The 14744-nt window shown below is 48.9% G+C and overlaps 1 protein-coding gene across 2 annotated transcripts in view; it reads right to left on the bottom strand.

The window, feature by feature from the left end:
- EPAS1 (endothelial PAS domain protein 1) overlaps positions 1 to 14744 on the bottom strand; it is an 81068-nt gene that overhangs the window by 4337 nt on the left and 61987 nt on the right. For both annotated transcript variants that reach the window (XM_019748604.2, XM_019748605.2), the window contains exons 7-14: positions 12565 to 12671; positions 6647 to 6794; positions 5759 to 5973; positions 4475 to 4665; positions 3792 to 3902; positions 1763 to 2253; positions 614 to 740; positions 200 to 317 (exon numbers count right to left, since the gene is read on the bottom strand). In XM_019748604.2, the coding sequence (XP_019604163.2) occupies positions 200 to 317; positions 614 to 740; positions 1763 to 2253; positions 3792 to 3902; positions 4475 to 4665; positions 5759 to 5973; positions 6647 to 6794; positions 12565 to 12671 (1508 nt within the window). The remainder of the gene's footprint in view (positions 1 to 199; positions 318 to 613; positions 741 to 1762; positions 2254 to 3791; positions 3903 to 4474; positions 4666 to 5758; positions 5974 to 6646; positions 6795 to 12564; positions 12672 to 14744) is intronic.

Genomic DNA, 14744 nt, shown 5'->3' with positions numbered 1-14744 from the left:
AGAGCCAGCTCCCGGGGGCCTCCAAGCCCAGAGATTTCTGGTGACATCATTTGAGCCAGAGTGGAAAGGGTAAGTTGGGTGTAGGGCAGGCAAGGCAGGGGGGTGAGTGGGTGGAGGAACCAGGATAGGCCCCTGAGTCCCCAGCCCTTCTACCTGCAAATGCCCTCTCCCACCCGGGTCCCCCAACCCTGCTGCTCACCACTGGGTATGTCCGCACTCAGCAGTTTGTCAGGCATCGAAGGGCAGTTCCCACAACCCCTGAGATTCTTCATCCTTTTCCACATCAAATGTGAAGTGCTGCTTCCTGGAGGGTCCCCCTGGGTGTGGGAAGGGCAGATGTAGAGAGCGGAGGGCTTGAGACAACCAGATCTTCAGACTGAGTCGGGGTGGGGTGGGGTGGGGGTGTGCTCAGAGCAGCTGTGCCTGGAATGGGGCTGATGCTTGCTCTCTATGAAAGGCCACCCCTCCCTGCTGCTCCTGGCCAGCAGTCTGAGCCTCACAGCAGTAAGAGAGCATCCAGCCAGCCTGGATGTCTGCTCTCAGCCCCGAGTCCCGCCCAGCTTGCCCCACGGGCTGTGGAACCCACAGTGGTACCAGTCAGGAGATGGCTCACCCCATTCATGTCCTGGAAGGCTTGCTCCTCACATTCCAGCTGTCGCTTCAGCTTCAGCTTGTTGGAGAGGGCCATCATGGCCGGGCTCATTGAGTCTGGGCCCTGAGGCCTGAAGCGCTTTGCAGACCTGCCAAGCCCAAGAGAGTGGGTCATGAGGGATTCTGGAGCCCCACGCCACCCAGTCCCTTTACCTGATGTCAGGGCCCACAGAGGGCCTTTCCAGAACTAATACTTATGACTGGTGGCTCTAAGACCCAAAGGGCAGAGTCTCAGAGGAGGCACATAGGCTTAGAAGGGGCCTGAGAGTCGGCTCTGCTACCCTTTTCCAGCTTCCTCTGCCTGTGAGATGCTGACGTTCAAGTCACCTGTACTTCTCTCCACACATCTGTACCCGGGCAGCCCTCAGGCCTGACATTGTTTGCAGATGCCCAGCCAGGAAACATCAGGCTTTAGGAAGGTTTCTTCTGCCCCGTCTCCCCCTGCTCTGCTTGAAGTGCCCCCACTGAGGACCAGTGAGCCTGCTCTGTCAAGGGCAAGTGCCCCAGGGCAATGTACCCAGTGGGCTCCGGGAGCTGCAGGCCATGTGCCAAACACTGTGCCTTAGCCCAGGGAGCGCCAGTGGTTAAAACGGGGCTCATTTGGGAGATTTGAAGGAGCCAGGAGAAAGCAGGGCAGGAAAGGCAATGCCAGACCTTGAGCAGCCAAAAGGCAGAGAAAAGGCCTGGGCATCTTTTCACTTTTCCCAACCAGGGCTTCATGAGAGAACTGAGGACATCATCGGTCAGGTAACTGTTTTCTGTTCTGTGGCTCAGGCAAGAAAGGCACTCTAAAGGGTGGTCTGATAAGAGAGACATCGGTGTTCAAGGCCTGGACAAGCCACTTCTTTCCCTTTTCCTGTCCTCAGTGCCCTCTCAGTCTCCTCTGGACCTGATAAAAAGGTGTCCCACCCACGGCCTCACAGACCTTGGGGTGACCCCCCCCCCATAGCCTAAGCTCTTGGGCTTCTGCGAAGGGCTAACTGGAGGACCAGCCACTACAGAGTGGGAGTTGGTGATGGGGCAGGAAGCCTGCCCCTCAGTGGGTGCTCATGCCTCCCTTCCCTGTTCAGCATGGACTTTGCTGAAGCAGCCAAGGGTCGGTGCCACTTACCTCTTCTTCAACATGGAAAGATGGTGTGAGGTGTCAGGGGGCTCCAACGGCGACGCCCCCAAGGCCTCAGTGTGCTGATTCCCAATAGGCCACTTCGAGGGCCTGAAATGTAAGGGTGGATCAGGGGGCCACTGTGTGTTGAATCTGCCCCCCAAAGAAGAGAGAGGGGTGTTGGCCTGGCCGTAGCACAGTGGCAGGGATGCTTTGCTCCCGCCATCAAAGAAGATGGAGGACATGGGCTGGTGCTCAGCCTCTGTATTCTTGCTTTCCAGCTGCTGTTGATACTTGTCCAGGAGGAAGGGGCCGTGAGAAGCCATAGGGGCCAGTGGCTGGAAGATGTTTGTCATGGTACTGAAGCAGTGCTGGGGGGTGAACTGAGGGTTCTCCGGCAAGAGCCTCTCCTCTGGGCAGATGGGGCTTAGCTGGAAGTCTTCCCCATCCATGGGGATGTAGGGTGCCAGTGTCTCCAAGTCCAGCTCGTTGAAATCCATCTGAGGAGACATGGAGCAAAGACAAAGAAGCTCAGTGGTTGGCACTGCCTCACACACTATTCCATCTCAGCCCCCACCCCCCGGCCCCTGCTAAGTCATTCGCCCAGGCACAGCTTGACAGGGGCACTGCCCTGCTCTAAGGCCTTCATGGGCTCCCTGTGGCCCACCAGGAGGAGACTCAGACTCCTCTGCTAGCCTTTCCATGTGGCTTAGCCCCTCTTCAGCCTGTGCCACATGTCTCCACACCCCACTCAGACATCCCTCCACGACCTACACTCGTGTCACTGCCCTCACCCAATCTGAAATGCCCTCCTCTATCTCACAGGCCCCGGCAAATCCCACCTCTTCCACAAAGCCATCCCTGTCTACTTTGGCTCACGATGACTCCCCCGTTCCTGTCCTCCTGTGACACTTAGGCCAGTGGTACGCACAGCGGCTCCTGGAGAGCCAAGGGCAGCTTTGTTCTCTCTTCCTCATCTGCCCCGACATAGGCCTAGACAGTCAGTGCCCAGGGTCCATCTGTGGATTGCTCATAGAGGGACAGATGGCCCTAGTGGTGGAGGGACTTTTATTCCAATCAGTGAGTCCTCAGAGACGGCCCCTTAGGTCCCCGGTAGCATGATGCTCACCACCGAGAATACTCACAGGTAGAGGCAGAAAAAAGGTTCCACCTTCAGCGAAGGACACCCTCCCTTGGAGGATGCTGCTTAATGTATTAATAATTACAACTAAATGAAATGGTTAAAGAGCAGAAGCAGATAGTTATGATCAAGGGCTAACTAATAAATCCTATAGAAGTTCAGAGGAGAGAGAAGGGAGAGTTGAGAGTGAAGGGCTGAAATAGGGACAGTTTTGCAGAACAGCTGCAACTTGTGCCAAGCAGGATAAAGCTTCAAGCTGAGGAGCAAGGTAGACATTTGGATGAATAACACAGACTAAGCCAAACGGGAACTAATGGGTTTTCTGAAACATACTCCCATCCCCGCCACCTCAGCCTTGTTTACAGTTTTTGCAAGAACATTTGGCCTTATGTAATAAATGCTTTCCTGAAAAGTTGTATGTAAATGAAAATTTATGAATCAGATGTTATTTTTAAATGCATTTAAAATAAAAGTTATTTCAAAGAATCCTAAGATGATTATGCTTGTGAAGGGAGTAATTGTTCCTTATGCTTATAAGTGTCTTATACCTCTGGATGTACTGTTTACATATTGGGCTTCCGTAAAGAAAGGTTCAGTCATAATTTTGGTTTCTGTGCACTAAGAAAGAAGCTATCTCAGTAAGTAGGAGATAAATAAGGTGAGAGTTCCAAATGGCAGGCCTGGATTTGACATACGTAAAGCCGCAGCAGTGGGAGAAGGGGACCGACACTGGCTCCAGTTCCCTGCACCCTCCCTCATTTAGTGACCGTGGCCTTGGCCAAGCATCCTCACTGTTCTCGGCAATAAAGGGACAAGACTGCAAGAATGGATATGAGGCTTCACTGCCACCAGCTGGCAGGCGTGGCACACCACCCGGCCTTCTCCATGGCCACCTACCTGGGTGCTGCATGGGTCCTTTGCCTCGGTATCCATGGCAAAGAGCTTCTCAATCACTTCGATCTTCAGATCATCATTCAGAGACGTGTAATAGTCTTCAGGGCTGCTGGGCTGGGGGCCAGGAAGGAGGGGGACCACGTCAAGGGTATGACAGTGGTCTTCCCGAAGTCCAAGGTGGAAGGGGAAATACCTTCTTGGACCCACAGATCAACTCCATTCCACTGAACAAGTACTTGTAGGGGGCCACTCCCTACAATCTGTGTGAATTAGGTCAATTCATCAACCTCTCTGAGCCTCAGTCTCCTCCTCGTAAAATGAGCCTATGTTTAGGAGTAAACAGGGTAAAGGCCATGGCCTTCCAGTTCTAGAAACTGTACAGCTCTGTGCCCCAAGCAGGATGGTTACTGCCCTGCACAAGAATGGAGCTGGGGCTCAAAGCTCTGTGCGACTCAGCCCCTGCCCTCAAGGAACTTATCATTTAGATGGCGGTGGGGATGGATACAGACAGCAAACAAACAGCTTGGATACCTGGCAGGCAGGTAAATGTCACCACCTCTTTAGGGGTCTTTAGGATAACTTGAGTAGGAGGAGAGCAGTATTTCTGTCTGGACTGTCCAGCCATCTAGCAGCGGTCAGAAGAAGGAACGCACCTTTTCCAGGCCCTCATTCCAAGGGAGGCTTACCGTGGAGCAACTGCTGCTACTGGTGGCACTGGGGCTGGTGTTCCCTGGGGCAGCCACCTGGGGCATGGTGAAGGCAGGCAGGCTCTGGGCCTCGCTCTGGGCACCATGGCTCTTCAGTTCCTTGGCCCATGGTTGGCTCGGGAGCAGGATGGTCTCGCCATAGGCTGAGGACTCCTCGAAGCTCTGGTTCCCTGTGGAGACAAGGCCTGATTAACACCCACAACCACCGGGCTCAGCCCTGGCGCAGACAAAGCCCAAAGATGCACAAGAAACCCTAAAGGGTCGGGAAGTCACGACTGGGGCTGGGCCGTCAGCACTCTGAGGCTTAGCTGGGACAAAGGGGCTGCCTTTCAAGAGGACACCCCTCCTGTCGCATTTCGTTTTCAGAGACTAAATGTATTAGGAGTGTTCTTCCTTGAAGAGCAATCCAGAATGTAGATGAGGAGGTTATGAGAGGAGAATTGGGCAATTTGCCTCAGTACTACCACAAAAGAAGGAAACGACAAGACCTCTCAACCCAGGACTGTCCTTTATGATTCTCTAAAGTTGCGAGTCTCGACCTCTCAAGAACATGTCCAAAGGGGCCGAGACAGTTCAGAGAGAGTACACAGAGGTGCACCTGTTCCCCCAGCAGCCACAGCAAGGCTGTGGGTCACACACTGGGCAGGAAGGGGCCCCAGCTACACACGAAGGGAGCTTCCAGCATGGAAGTGGGCTAGGACCTGAAATCTCTGTCTGAGGCCACCAGGACCCAATGTTCCCATGGGACAGGCACACATGTTAAAGAAGTAGAACCTATGAGGGCTAAATTTGGGCCAGAATCTTTTCTCCATCCAAGTTTCTGGAATTATCTCTCCCAACATTATTTCACCCTACCCCTCTGCCTCAATAAGCAATTTGTCCCTCAAGGCCAGGTAAAGATCAGCCCTCTTTGTGGAATCGTGCCAGTGGCCTTGGAGCAGATCTCTTGCTCTCTCCCTCTCTCATCTCAGATTCCCACTGCCTGTGGGCCAGATGGGACTCCTCAGGCGGGGTTCCTCCATCACCCCGCCTGGTTCAGCACTTTACGAGGTCAGAAATAGGACCGTCTTACTCCGAAGTGACGTGGGTACATGTGTTGCACCCAGCACAGTCTGGCCACGAACAGATCCTTAGCAAGACTCAGGGAAGGGACAGGGTAGCTCTGGTTAAGGAATAGCTGTAGTCAGGATGGCCTGTTACAGTAAGAAGCTCCCCCACCCAAAGAGGGTTTGGTGGGCCCCGGCTCAGCTGAGAAGCACCCACCGAAATCCAGAGAAATGATGGTATCTCCCGCCGTGGGAGCCAGCTGGGCCAACTCCTCAGGTTCCTCCTTCAGCTTGGTGAACAGGAAGTTACTCTTCTCAGACATAGGCAGCTCGCCACTGTTGTCAAAGATGCTGCTCATGGTCATCAGGTGCGGCTTGAACAGGGATTCCGTCTGGTCCATGGAGAATACCACGTCGTTCTTCTCAATCTCACTGGAGGGACAAGAGCGGGCTTCAGTCCAGTCACAGTTTCTAGCGAAATCCATTTGCTCCCCAGACACATGCAAATGCGGTGGCTAAGCCTTTCCACCTAACACATGGGTATGGACACTGTGTGTCCGCATTTTGTAAAGAACCATGCAAGGGAAATTTGAGTTGAGGTCGGGGTGCGGAGAGTGCCCTCTGACTATGTATTTATTGCCTTGGATGCTATTTTATTATCAGACGCTACATGGTGTATATGGGTTTGAAGATTTTTATTTCACCCTAGCAATGACTTAATTCAGCTTTCTCCCCAGGTGTGACAGAGTAAAGGTGTTACATCTTCTTTCCCAAAACATGCAAACGATTCTCTTCCCTTTCTCCCCATTCAGAAAATACTTGTTAAGTGCCGACTATGTTCTATCTGCCTCCCTATGCGGGTCAGAGGCATGTCACAGATGACACACCAGGGGGAAGGGGCAGAAAAAGCACTGTCAAAGGGAAACCCCAAGCATCACACTGTTCCTGAGACATCCACAAAGCCCTCTGGGTCATATGGGTCAAAACTGCAAAGAGCTCACAAAGAGCCCTCGGAGAAGCTGGGCATCCCCTAGGCCTGCGTTCTCAGTCTGGGGAGCTCGGGCACCTTGCCCCCCTGCCCACCCACTGGCCCTCACACACTCACCTCAGGACATAGTTCACACACATGATGCATTGGGGCTGCAGGTTGCGAGGATTGTAGATGACTGTCCCCTGTGTCTCTAGCCACACGTAGCCGCCGTGCTTTGCCAGCATCCGGTACTGGCCGCTCACCACCTGACCCTTGGTGCACACTAGGGAAGGAGAAATGGAGCCCGAGGTCAGGGAAGTGGGGGAGTGGAGACCCCACTGGGAGTGCCATCTGTGGGGAAACGGACAAGACTAGGTACTAGACCATGAGGACTGGGGAAGGTGAGCTGGAAGGCGCTAAGAGATCATCTCACCCAACTCTTCATGTTAAATACAGAGAAAGGAGGGCCAGATGGGATTGAAGGACTTGCCAAAGGCTGTCCACTGAGGGAGTGGCTCATCGCCAATCCCTTGAGAAGTGGCTCGCCAACCTGCTCAGCTGTAAAAGGAACCAAGAACAGCATCGGCCCCACTTTTCCTCTAGGCTTCAACGACAGGAAGCCCCCTGCAGGGGATGCCAGGAAGAGCCTCGTCTGTGTGTATGAGGGGAAAGGGGAGGATGTATTTGGAAACAGCTTGAAGAAAGCCCTCCTTAGGGCAGCCCTTTGTAGCAGACCTGCTACCAAGACTCACTTTACGAATAAATGCAGTTTTAAAAAAAACATTATTCTTGATTGCTTCAGGTCATCTGTCAGGCCTGCCACCTTAGAGCCATAGAAGGTTTGTGACTCATAGCAAAGGCAGAGGGTAGGCCCTCGGCCCCCAGCTGAGGTTGAAGAAGGGCTGGGCCCCCAGCAGCCTGCACTCAATCTCTTCAAAAGCTGTGGTAAGTCCTTCCTGCTCCTCCTCCCAGCTGCCCAGCTAGGCTGCCTACATATGACTTCTTTCCAATTCCAGATTGTTCTAAATGTTTGCTTAATATTTGTTTTTACTGTATAAAAGCATGGGGGAAGGGACCTCACATCCCAGCACCTCGTCTCCCTGAGTCCAGAATGTTCTATCTGCTCCCATTAAAAATGAATCAGTAAATCTCTTTAAATGAGAGTCTACTGATGTTAGAATTTCTGGTAGCTTTCCAAACTGCCCACTTACTTTCATTCTTTGGGAATTCATTCTTCAGAATCCCAACTCAGAAATCCCCAAATCACAGAGAATTGTAAAGAAGCATGATGGAAGAATCAGGAAATCTTGCTAGCGTGGGGACTTTGGGAAAAGAACAATTACGCTTGGGTTTGGTTTCCTTGCCTATAAAATGGGGTATTGATAATAATAATAATAGCAATGACAATAATTATCATTATTAGCTACGCAATATGCCCCAGCTGTTTGTACTGAGGGCTACATCTGCCTGGCTGGCTTATCAGGTACAAGAATGTTGACTGAACGTCACCGACAAACGCTATACAGGAAAAGCCACCTCTTCCCCAAAGTTACTATAATAATATGGATAACGCCAGGCCCTGTCACATCTCCAGGTCACATTTGTAGATAGTGTCATGAGGGGCCCTGTGGGAGAATATCCAGATTCTCTTGGTAGGCTAGTGGGCCACCTCCCCATTCACCACCCTTGTGTGGTTCAGAAATGCAGCTCGGTTCACACTAATTTATATCTTCTTGGTACATATTACCCTTTTCAAAAATGTAACAAGTACCTCCAAGGTACAGGAAATACCGTAACTTACAGGTACATAGTGCTTTGCACGGTTCAAAACTGTCTCAAGACTAATTCATGTCTGCAAAGCAATAATAACAGTGCTTGGCACATAAAGCATCAATAAAGACTGTTAGTGTTACCGTCACCTCACTTAGGACACAAGAACACCATGACGTATCTTATTATTCTTGTTTTACACCTGAAGAAACTGAGGCTCAGCACTATTGAGTGATTTGCTGCAAGGCCCTCATCTGTGGAAACAGTAGACAAGATGATAGCCCAAAGTAAAGACTCCTAGTCTAAGCTTGTTTTGGTTAGGTTTTCATTTTTTACAACCAACTTCAGTGAGGTTTAATTTATCTTCAATAAAAAAGGCACCCCTTTAAAGCATACAGCTCAATGAGTTTTGACAAATGTATACACCCTTGTAACTATCACCACACTCAAAGGAATGGGACTTTTCCATCAAACCCCCTCCCCACCCCCCCCAATTCCTTATGCCTCTTGACAGTCAATCCCGGTCCCAGGCAATCAGTGCTGTGTTGTCTGTTACTCTATATGGAAATACTCTTTTCTCCATTTGTATATAAGTGGAATCATACAAAACTATGTACTCTTATGTCTGGCTTCTTTGCACTCAGCATGTTTTCCAGAGTCCTCACGTTGTTGCAGGGATTCATGGTTTGTTCCTTTTCATGGCTAAGTGGTATTCCATTGTATGGATGTACCGTCACTAGTTTATGCATTCACCTGTCCATGGATGTTTGTTTTCAGCGTTCGGTTATTACGACTAAAGTTGCTATAAACATTTGTGTACACATGTTTCCACAGACATGTATGTTCATTTCTCGTGGGTACAGCTAGGAGTGCAAGGGCTGGGTCATATGCTAAGTATATGTTTACTTTTAAGAAGCTGCCAAGTTATTTTCCCAAGTGGTTGTATTATCCTAATCTTTAAAAAAAAATCTATTGGGACACTGTGCTCTCAGGAGGCTAGAGATCACCTTCTTTTAACTTGAGGCAAACAAGGGCAGAGGGATTGTGACCTGTTTAACATCACCCAGGACGATAGCGACTCAGTCTGGGCCAGACAACAGTCTTGCGGCTCCTAGTCCAGCACTCTCTTGAGCAACAATTCACTGGGAAGACTACATTTGCTGTTGCCTCTGTCTAGAACCATCATGGACACTTCGGCCAAAGAAATAACTTCTGTTCTCCCTGACTTCACTTTATCTGCTGAGGCTTCCCTGCTGCAGTGAAATGATTCTTGCACAATTTCAAGTGGCTGGAGTTAACTTATTTAGACGGTTCTTAATGCAGACAAAATTCAGGGCTTTTATTCTTCTTGATTAAACAGTGCAGTGAGCAAAGGTTTTAACTGCATTTCTAGCGATTGCAGGCGAGGGCCTGCTGTCAGTAGAATATAATTACGCCTGCCTTCTAATCATCTGCTCATTAATGCCAGCCTTGGTGAGGGGCCTGTTACTTGGTAGATAGGCTTTTTATGGCCTTTAATCTTGTTTCCCTAAGAGCACATAATGTCCTCACACAACAAAGAGAAATCAACCCCTCCCTTCTGAGAGTAACAACAGTGTAAATTACTAATCCATTTGGAAATGATGGCTTTCAATTATCTAAATCTGGTTTGAGGGCTGAACTTCCCCAGCGATTTCAACAGTGAATGTTCACAGGCTAAGACATACATACGTGCCGAAATTCGGGACGCTGGTGTGTCAACGTAGACCAGCCTCAAACATGGGCCTCCAGCTATTACACAGCATGAGTGTGGGTCTGTGGTGCAACTGTATTTGCACAAATCCAATGAGAGGGAGAGTGAGAGAGAAGGAAAGAGGGAGAGGCAGGCGTGGGGGCGGGGGACGCTTTTGTTTTAGCCGGCATTAACCCAATTTCCAACCCATGAAGATTTCCCTTTGCTGGGTTTGGGTTTGCTGGTTAGGTACAGGCCTCTAAGCTGACAGCAGCTTTACTTGGTTCCACCAGGGGAAGATGGGAGCCTGTGATTTCTGTTTGGGCTGTGAATTACCTTGAAGTGTGCCTAGTGCTTAAATACACAGATTCCATAAAAAATGTCATATTTTCCCTGGAGTCAGCAGAAAACTTATATGACAAATTTTTATCCCAGCTTGTTTTTAGGAACCAAAGCTCTTCTAAGAAGAAGAAAGAAAAAAAAAAATCCTTTATATAGAGAGCAGTCATCATTTTTGTTTCCTTGGAAAGGAGTTTCCTCCAGTTTCCCATCCCAGAAGACAAAGTATAATACTGTCTTCCAAGAATTCCCAGAAACTTTTACTGTTGTCCCTGCTTTGACTTCACCTTTGGCTGAGAAGAAAAGCTGGACTTTCCCCCTATTTTACATCTAAAGGAGGGAAGGCCCAGAAAGCCCAGCTCTGGGGAATCAGTGGGGCAGCTGGGCTGGAGCCCAGGTCCCTAAGTCCCTGTGTCACGATAACTTTGGGAGCAGGAACAGTCATGGACCAGAGAAGAGCACGGGGGGCAACAAAGTAAAAGCTGGAAGCACATCCTATAATTTCAAAGCTGGGGCAGGGTCACTCCCAGTCTTGCAGGCAGGACACACAAGAACACCTTCACCTCCCTCCCCCATCCCTGGGTCCCTAAATGTGGCTGAATTGAGATTGTTTATTATATATTTATTTATTTGCCAGACAGCAACTTCTCAGTGAGAAACTTCTCTGAGCTATCATCAAAGGGCCTTGTTTGTGGCATGGTCAGATCAACCCCAAAAGTCATGAGGAAGAAGCAGAGAAACCAGTTAGAAAGAGAAGACCTCGCTCCATTAGAGACTATTAACGGTGCTCACATACAGGTCATGGGGTTGCTGGTCTGTCAGCTGCTCTGAACTCCAGCTGCCCTAATCTTGGGATAGAGGAATGGATTTAGGGATAATGAGCAAATAGCTGTGCTTCCATTTTCCTCATTGCCACTTCAAGCTACAGCTACTCTTGAGGGCCCCAGACCAGCAGAGCCACTGGGAATCTTCCTAGACTTACCTTCCCATTTTTAATTCTTCCATAATCCTCTCAGCACCTCTGTTTGCACTACTGTGGATACTTATTTTGAAGCATTCTTCCCCAAATATGTTTTTTGCCCTTGGGTTTGTCATTCATTTAGTACCTGTACTGTACCTGACACTATGCGAGACACTGTAGCTAAAGGTATGAGCCACCTGGCTTCCGCGGAGCCCACAGCCACTTCCCCCCCAGAAATGAGATCCCTTAGGGTGAATACCAATCCTATCAATTTCTACGACCCTCAGTGGGCCAAGTATAGGGTTATAAACCCAGAGTCCTTGCAGGTTGATAGGCTGTAGACCCAAGAAAATGGTCTTGGGTTACCTACAAATGGGAAGACTGACCTGGGAATATGGCCACGTGAATGCACTAGAACTGCCCTGTCCAATATGGTGGCCACTAGCCAAGTGTAGCTAATTACATTTAAAAAATTCAGTTCCTCAATTGTACTAGACATATTTCAAGCACTGTATAGGTCACCGGTGGACTATGCAGATGTAGAACATTTCCATTGCAGAAAGTTCTATTGGACAGTCCTGTTCTACAGTCTTTCATAACTCAGGTTTCTTACAAGCTGAAAAGCACCGTTTCCATTTGCCATCACTGGGTTACCTGGACAGCCTCCTACCACTTAGCTCTCTTGATCCAGCCAGCAAAGTCTTCGAGAACCATGTCTATCTCAACACATCTATTACATTTGTATCCTACTACCTTCCCCTCTGTTTAACTCAATCCTCCCCTATCCTTCAAGGTGTCCACTCAAATGCTCTATCCTTTTCTTTCCTGAACTTTCCCAGCCCTCCTCTTCTCTGAATGGATACACTTGCTTCTGCAGCACATAATCCAAGGTGATTACATGTTGTCTTGTGTTACTCGCTACAGGGCTGTTCCACAGAGCTGTGCAGACTGTTGACTCTGCAAGGGTGCTCAGCAGAGGCTGCTTGTGGAGTCTGAGATTCAGCCCACCTTCCATTCTCCCAGCTGTATGCTTTGACGCCGGTGTGTCCCCTAGAGGAATAGGTCTTTTTCCTAATTTGCATGAAGGTGTACTAAAGGCTGGTGGCAGCCTTGGTGCGCTAACCATCCTGAGGGCATGAGTCTTTCTGCTGCACAAGATGGTGGCTCTATGAAGGAAGTGACCAGGTCTTCTCCTGTCTCACTAGTCACACCCCACTCAAGGCCAAATTCCACAGAAACAAGGGAGCCACATAGGGTACCCCATGGACTTACAGTTCTGGTGACTTTTGGTCATGTTCTCTGAGTCCAGTGCATGGTAAAACTCATAGGCTGAGCGGCCAAGAAGCTCCTCTGGGTGGTAACCAACCAGTTCTGTGATTCTGAAAAATATATTAGGAAAACAAATTGTGGGGAAAAGAAAACATATGAACGTAGACAGAGGTTCAAGGAGCTATAGAAACCCAGAAGGTAAATGAAATGCACCACATTCAGATGAAAACACTCCAGGCTTCCTGCCCTTCCTGAAGTCATGTTTGGGGAAGAAGGAAAAGCACTTCCTCAGGGGACGCCCTACCCCCCCAACCCTAATATACACATATGCCTAGTCTCCAACAACCATTGGAAGGGGCTCTCAGTCCCCACTCCCCAGGTTTTGCAGATGAGGGGGTAGAGATCCAGAGATGGAGGACATTTTGCTTGATATTCACAGGTGTCCAGGGATCAGAGCAAGAATGAAAACCAGGACCTCCTGATTACCTACTAGATCAAGCTTATTCTAATAGAGGGTGATATAAATGAAAAGTGAAAATTACATGGCCCCAAGTGGGGAAAAGCATAGAGATGACATTTGTCTGTGTGTGAACCACAGAGTAAGTGAGGATGAACCCCACACATGGAGAACCCCTTCTGTGCTTAAAGCTTCACTCCTCTGAGTGCTTCTCCTCATGTCCTGCCTGGGGACCTCAGATTCCTCTTGGACATGGAGTCTGCCTTCTGGGTTCTTCTACTTGTCCCCTACAGGAGGGAGGGCAGGAGTTGCTGAGAGAAGAAATACAAAATCACAGTTGTAGAAATGTGCCTCCTCGTTACACTTTCTGGTAAACAGGAAGTTCTGAAATGACAGGACTTGGCTGTCCCAAATGTCCCTTGCTTCATCTTATAAGGTGTCTATTGTTGATGGGAAGTGGGCAGAGAAAAGGCAAAAGTGGAGCTCCATGAAGAATCACCTAACACTCCAAGGACCCTTTGCTCTGTACTGGAGTCATTAAAATAAACAAGCCCTGCCCAAGATTAACCACTTTCCCATGTCACACCTAAATACAGAGGGTGCCAAAAAGATGTACACACATTTTAAAAAAGGAAAAGAACTGTATTAAAATTGTTTTATACCAATAACAAAAGATAACAAGTCACGTTTGACTTCTGCAATTACAAGAGGTGCTCAAAGTGGTTACCATCAGCGTGATTTAAATATAGTCTTTTTCCTTTCTTAAAATGTGTATACATGTTTTTGGCACCCTGTGTATTATTTTTCATAATCTTTGTTATCTCATGCATTTTTCTAATGGGCTCATTGTCTTGTGAATTTGGCCTATCACAAGTTAGAAGTGATGCTGTTCTCATCGTTCTAACCGCTATTTCAGAATGCATGACTTTCAGCCATGGCCTCATTATTTATCTATGTTGGAGATGAATAGTATAGAGAGGACAGCAGAAGTGAAAGCAGAAGGAGTGGTTCCTTGGGTTCCTGTCTCTACTCTCCTTCCTCTTCCAATTGATAGCATACATCTATCAGAATAAATCATCCTAAAATATTATTTCCATCATGTCACTCCCCTATTTAAACATCCCCAGCTTTCCCTATTACCGACCACATCAAGAGTAAATAAACTCTCTGCCTAACTTCCAAGGACCCCTAGCATCTAGTCTCTATCTTCCAAGCAATTTGATTTGCAGCTCACTCTCAGCTTGTCTTGTACCCTCTGCCTGGAGGATTCCTCTCCTCACAGTCCCTCGATGCCTCCTCTTCTCCCGTTTTCTAAGCCTTGACTATGGCAGGGCCAGCTTAAGGCTTCACCTTCTCCATGAGGCCCTCTCCAATTCCTCTGCCAGTGTCACCTCATGAAGTCCTCACAGGTGAATATCACAGAGAATTATGTACTTGTCTCTCCACATCCCAGGCTATCAGCCTCTGAACTTAGGGACCATTTTCTCCTTTGGCCTCCCTTACATGGGTGCTCAGTAAATACTTGGGTTGCTGGACTGATTCTCTCTGAGGACCTGACGTACATCCACAGCACTGTCTATCTCAGCACTGCTAAGGAATCTGGGTACCAATGTTCTACTTGTCCTCCAAGAATATGATGAACTGTCTCAATGCAGGCTGGTGCTCACACACACAGCCCTGAGCAGAACCCCTCATGACATTCAATCTATCTTTTCTTCATTCTGGA

Source organism: Rhinolophus sinicus, linkage group LG05 (assembly GCF_036562045.2).
Source record: "Rhinolophus sinicus isolate RSC01 linkage group LG05, ASM3656204v1, whole genome shotgun sequence".
Lineage (NCBI taxonomy): Eukaryota > Metazoa > Chordata > Mammalia > Chiroptera > Rhinolophidae > Rhinolophus > Rhinolophus sinicus.
This window is presented reverse-complemented; position numbering and strand designations above follow the sequence as displayed.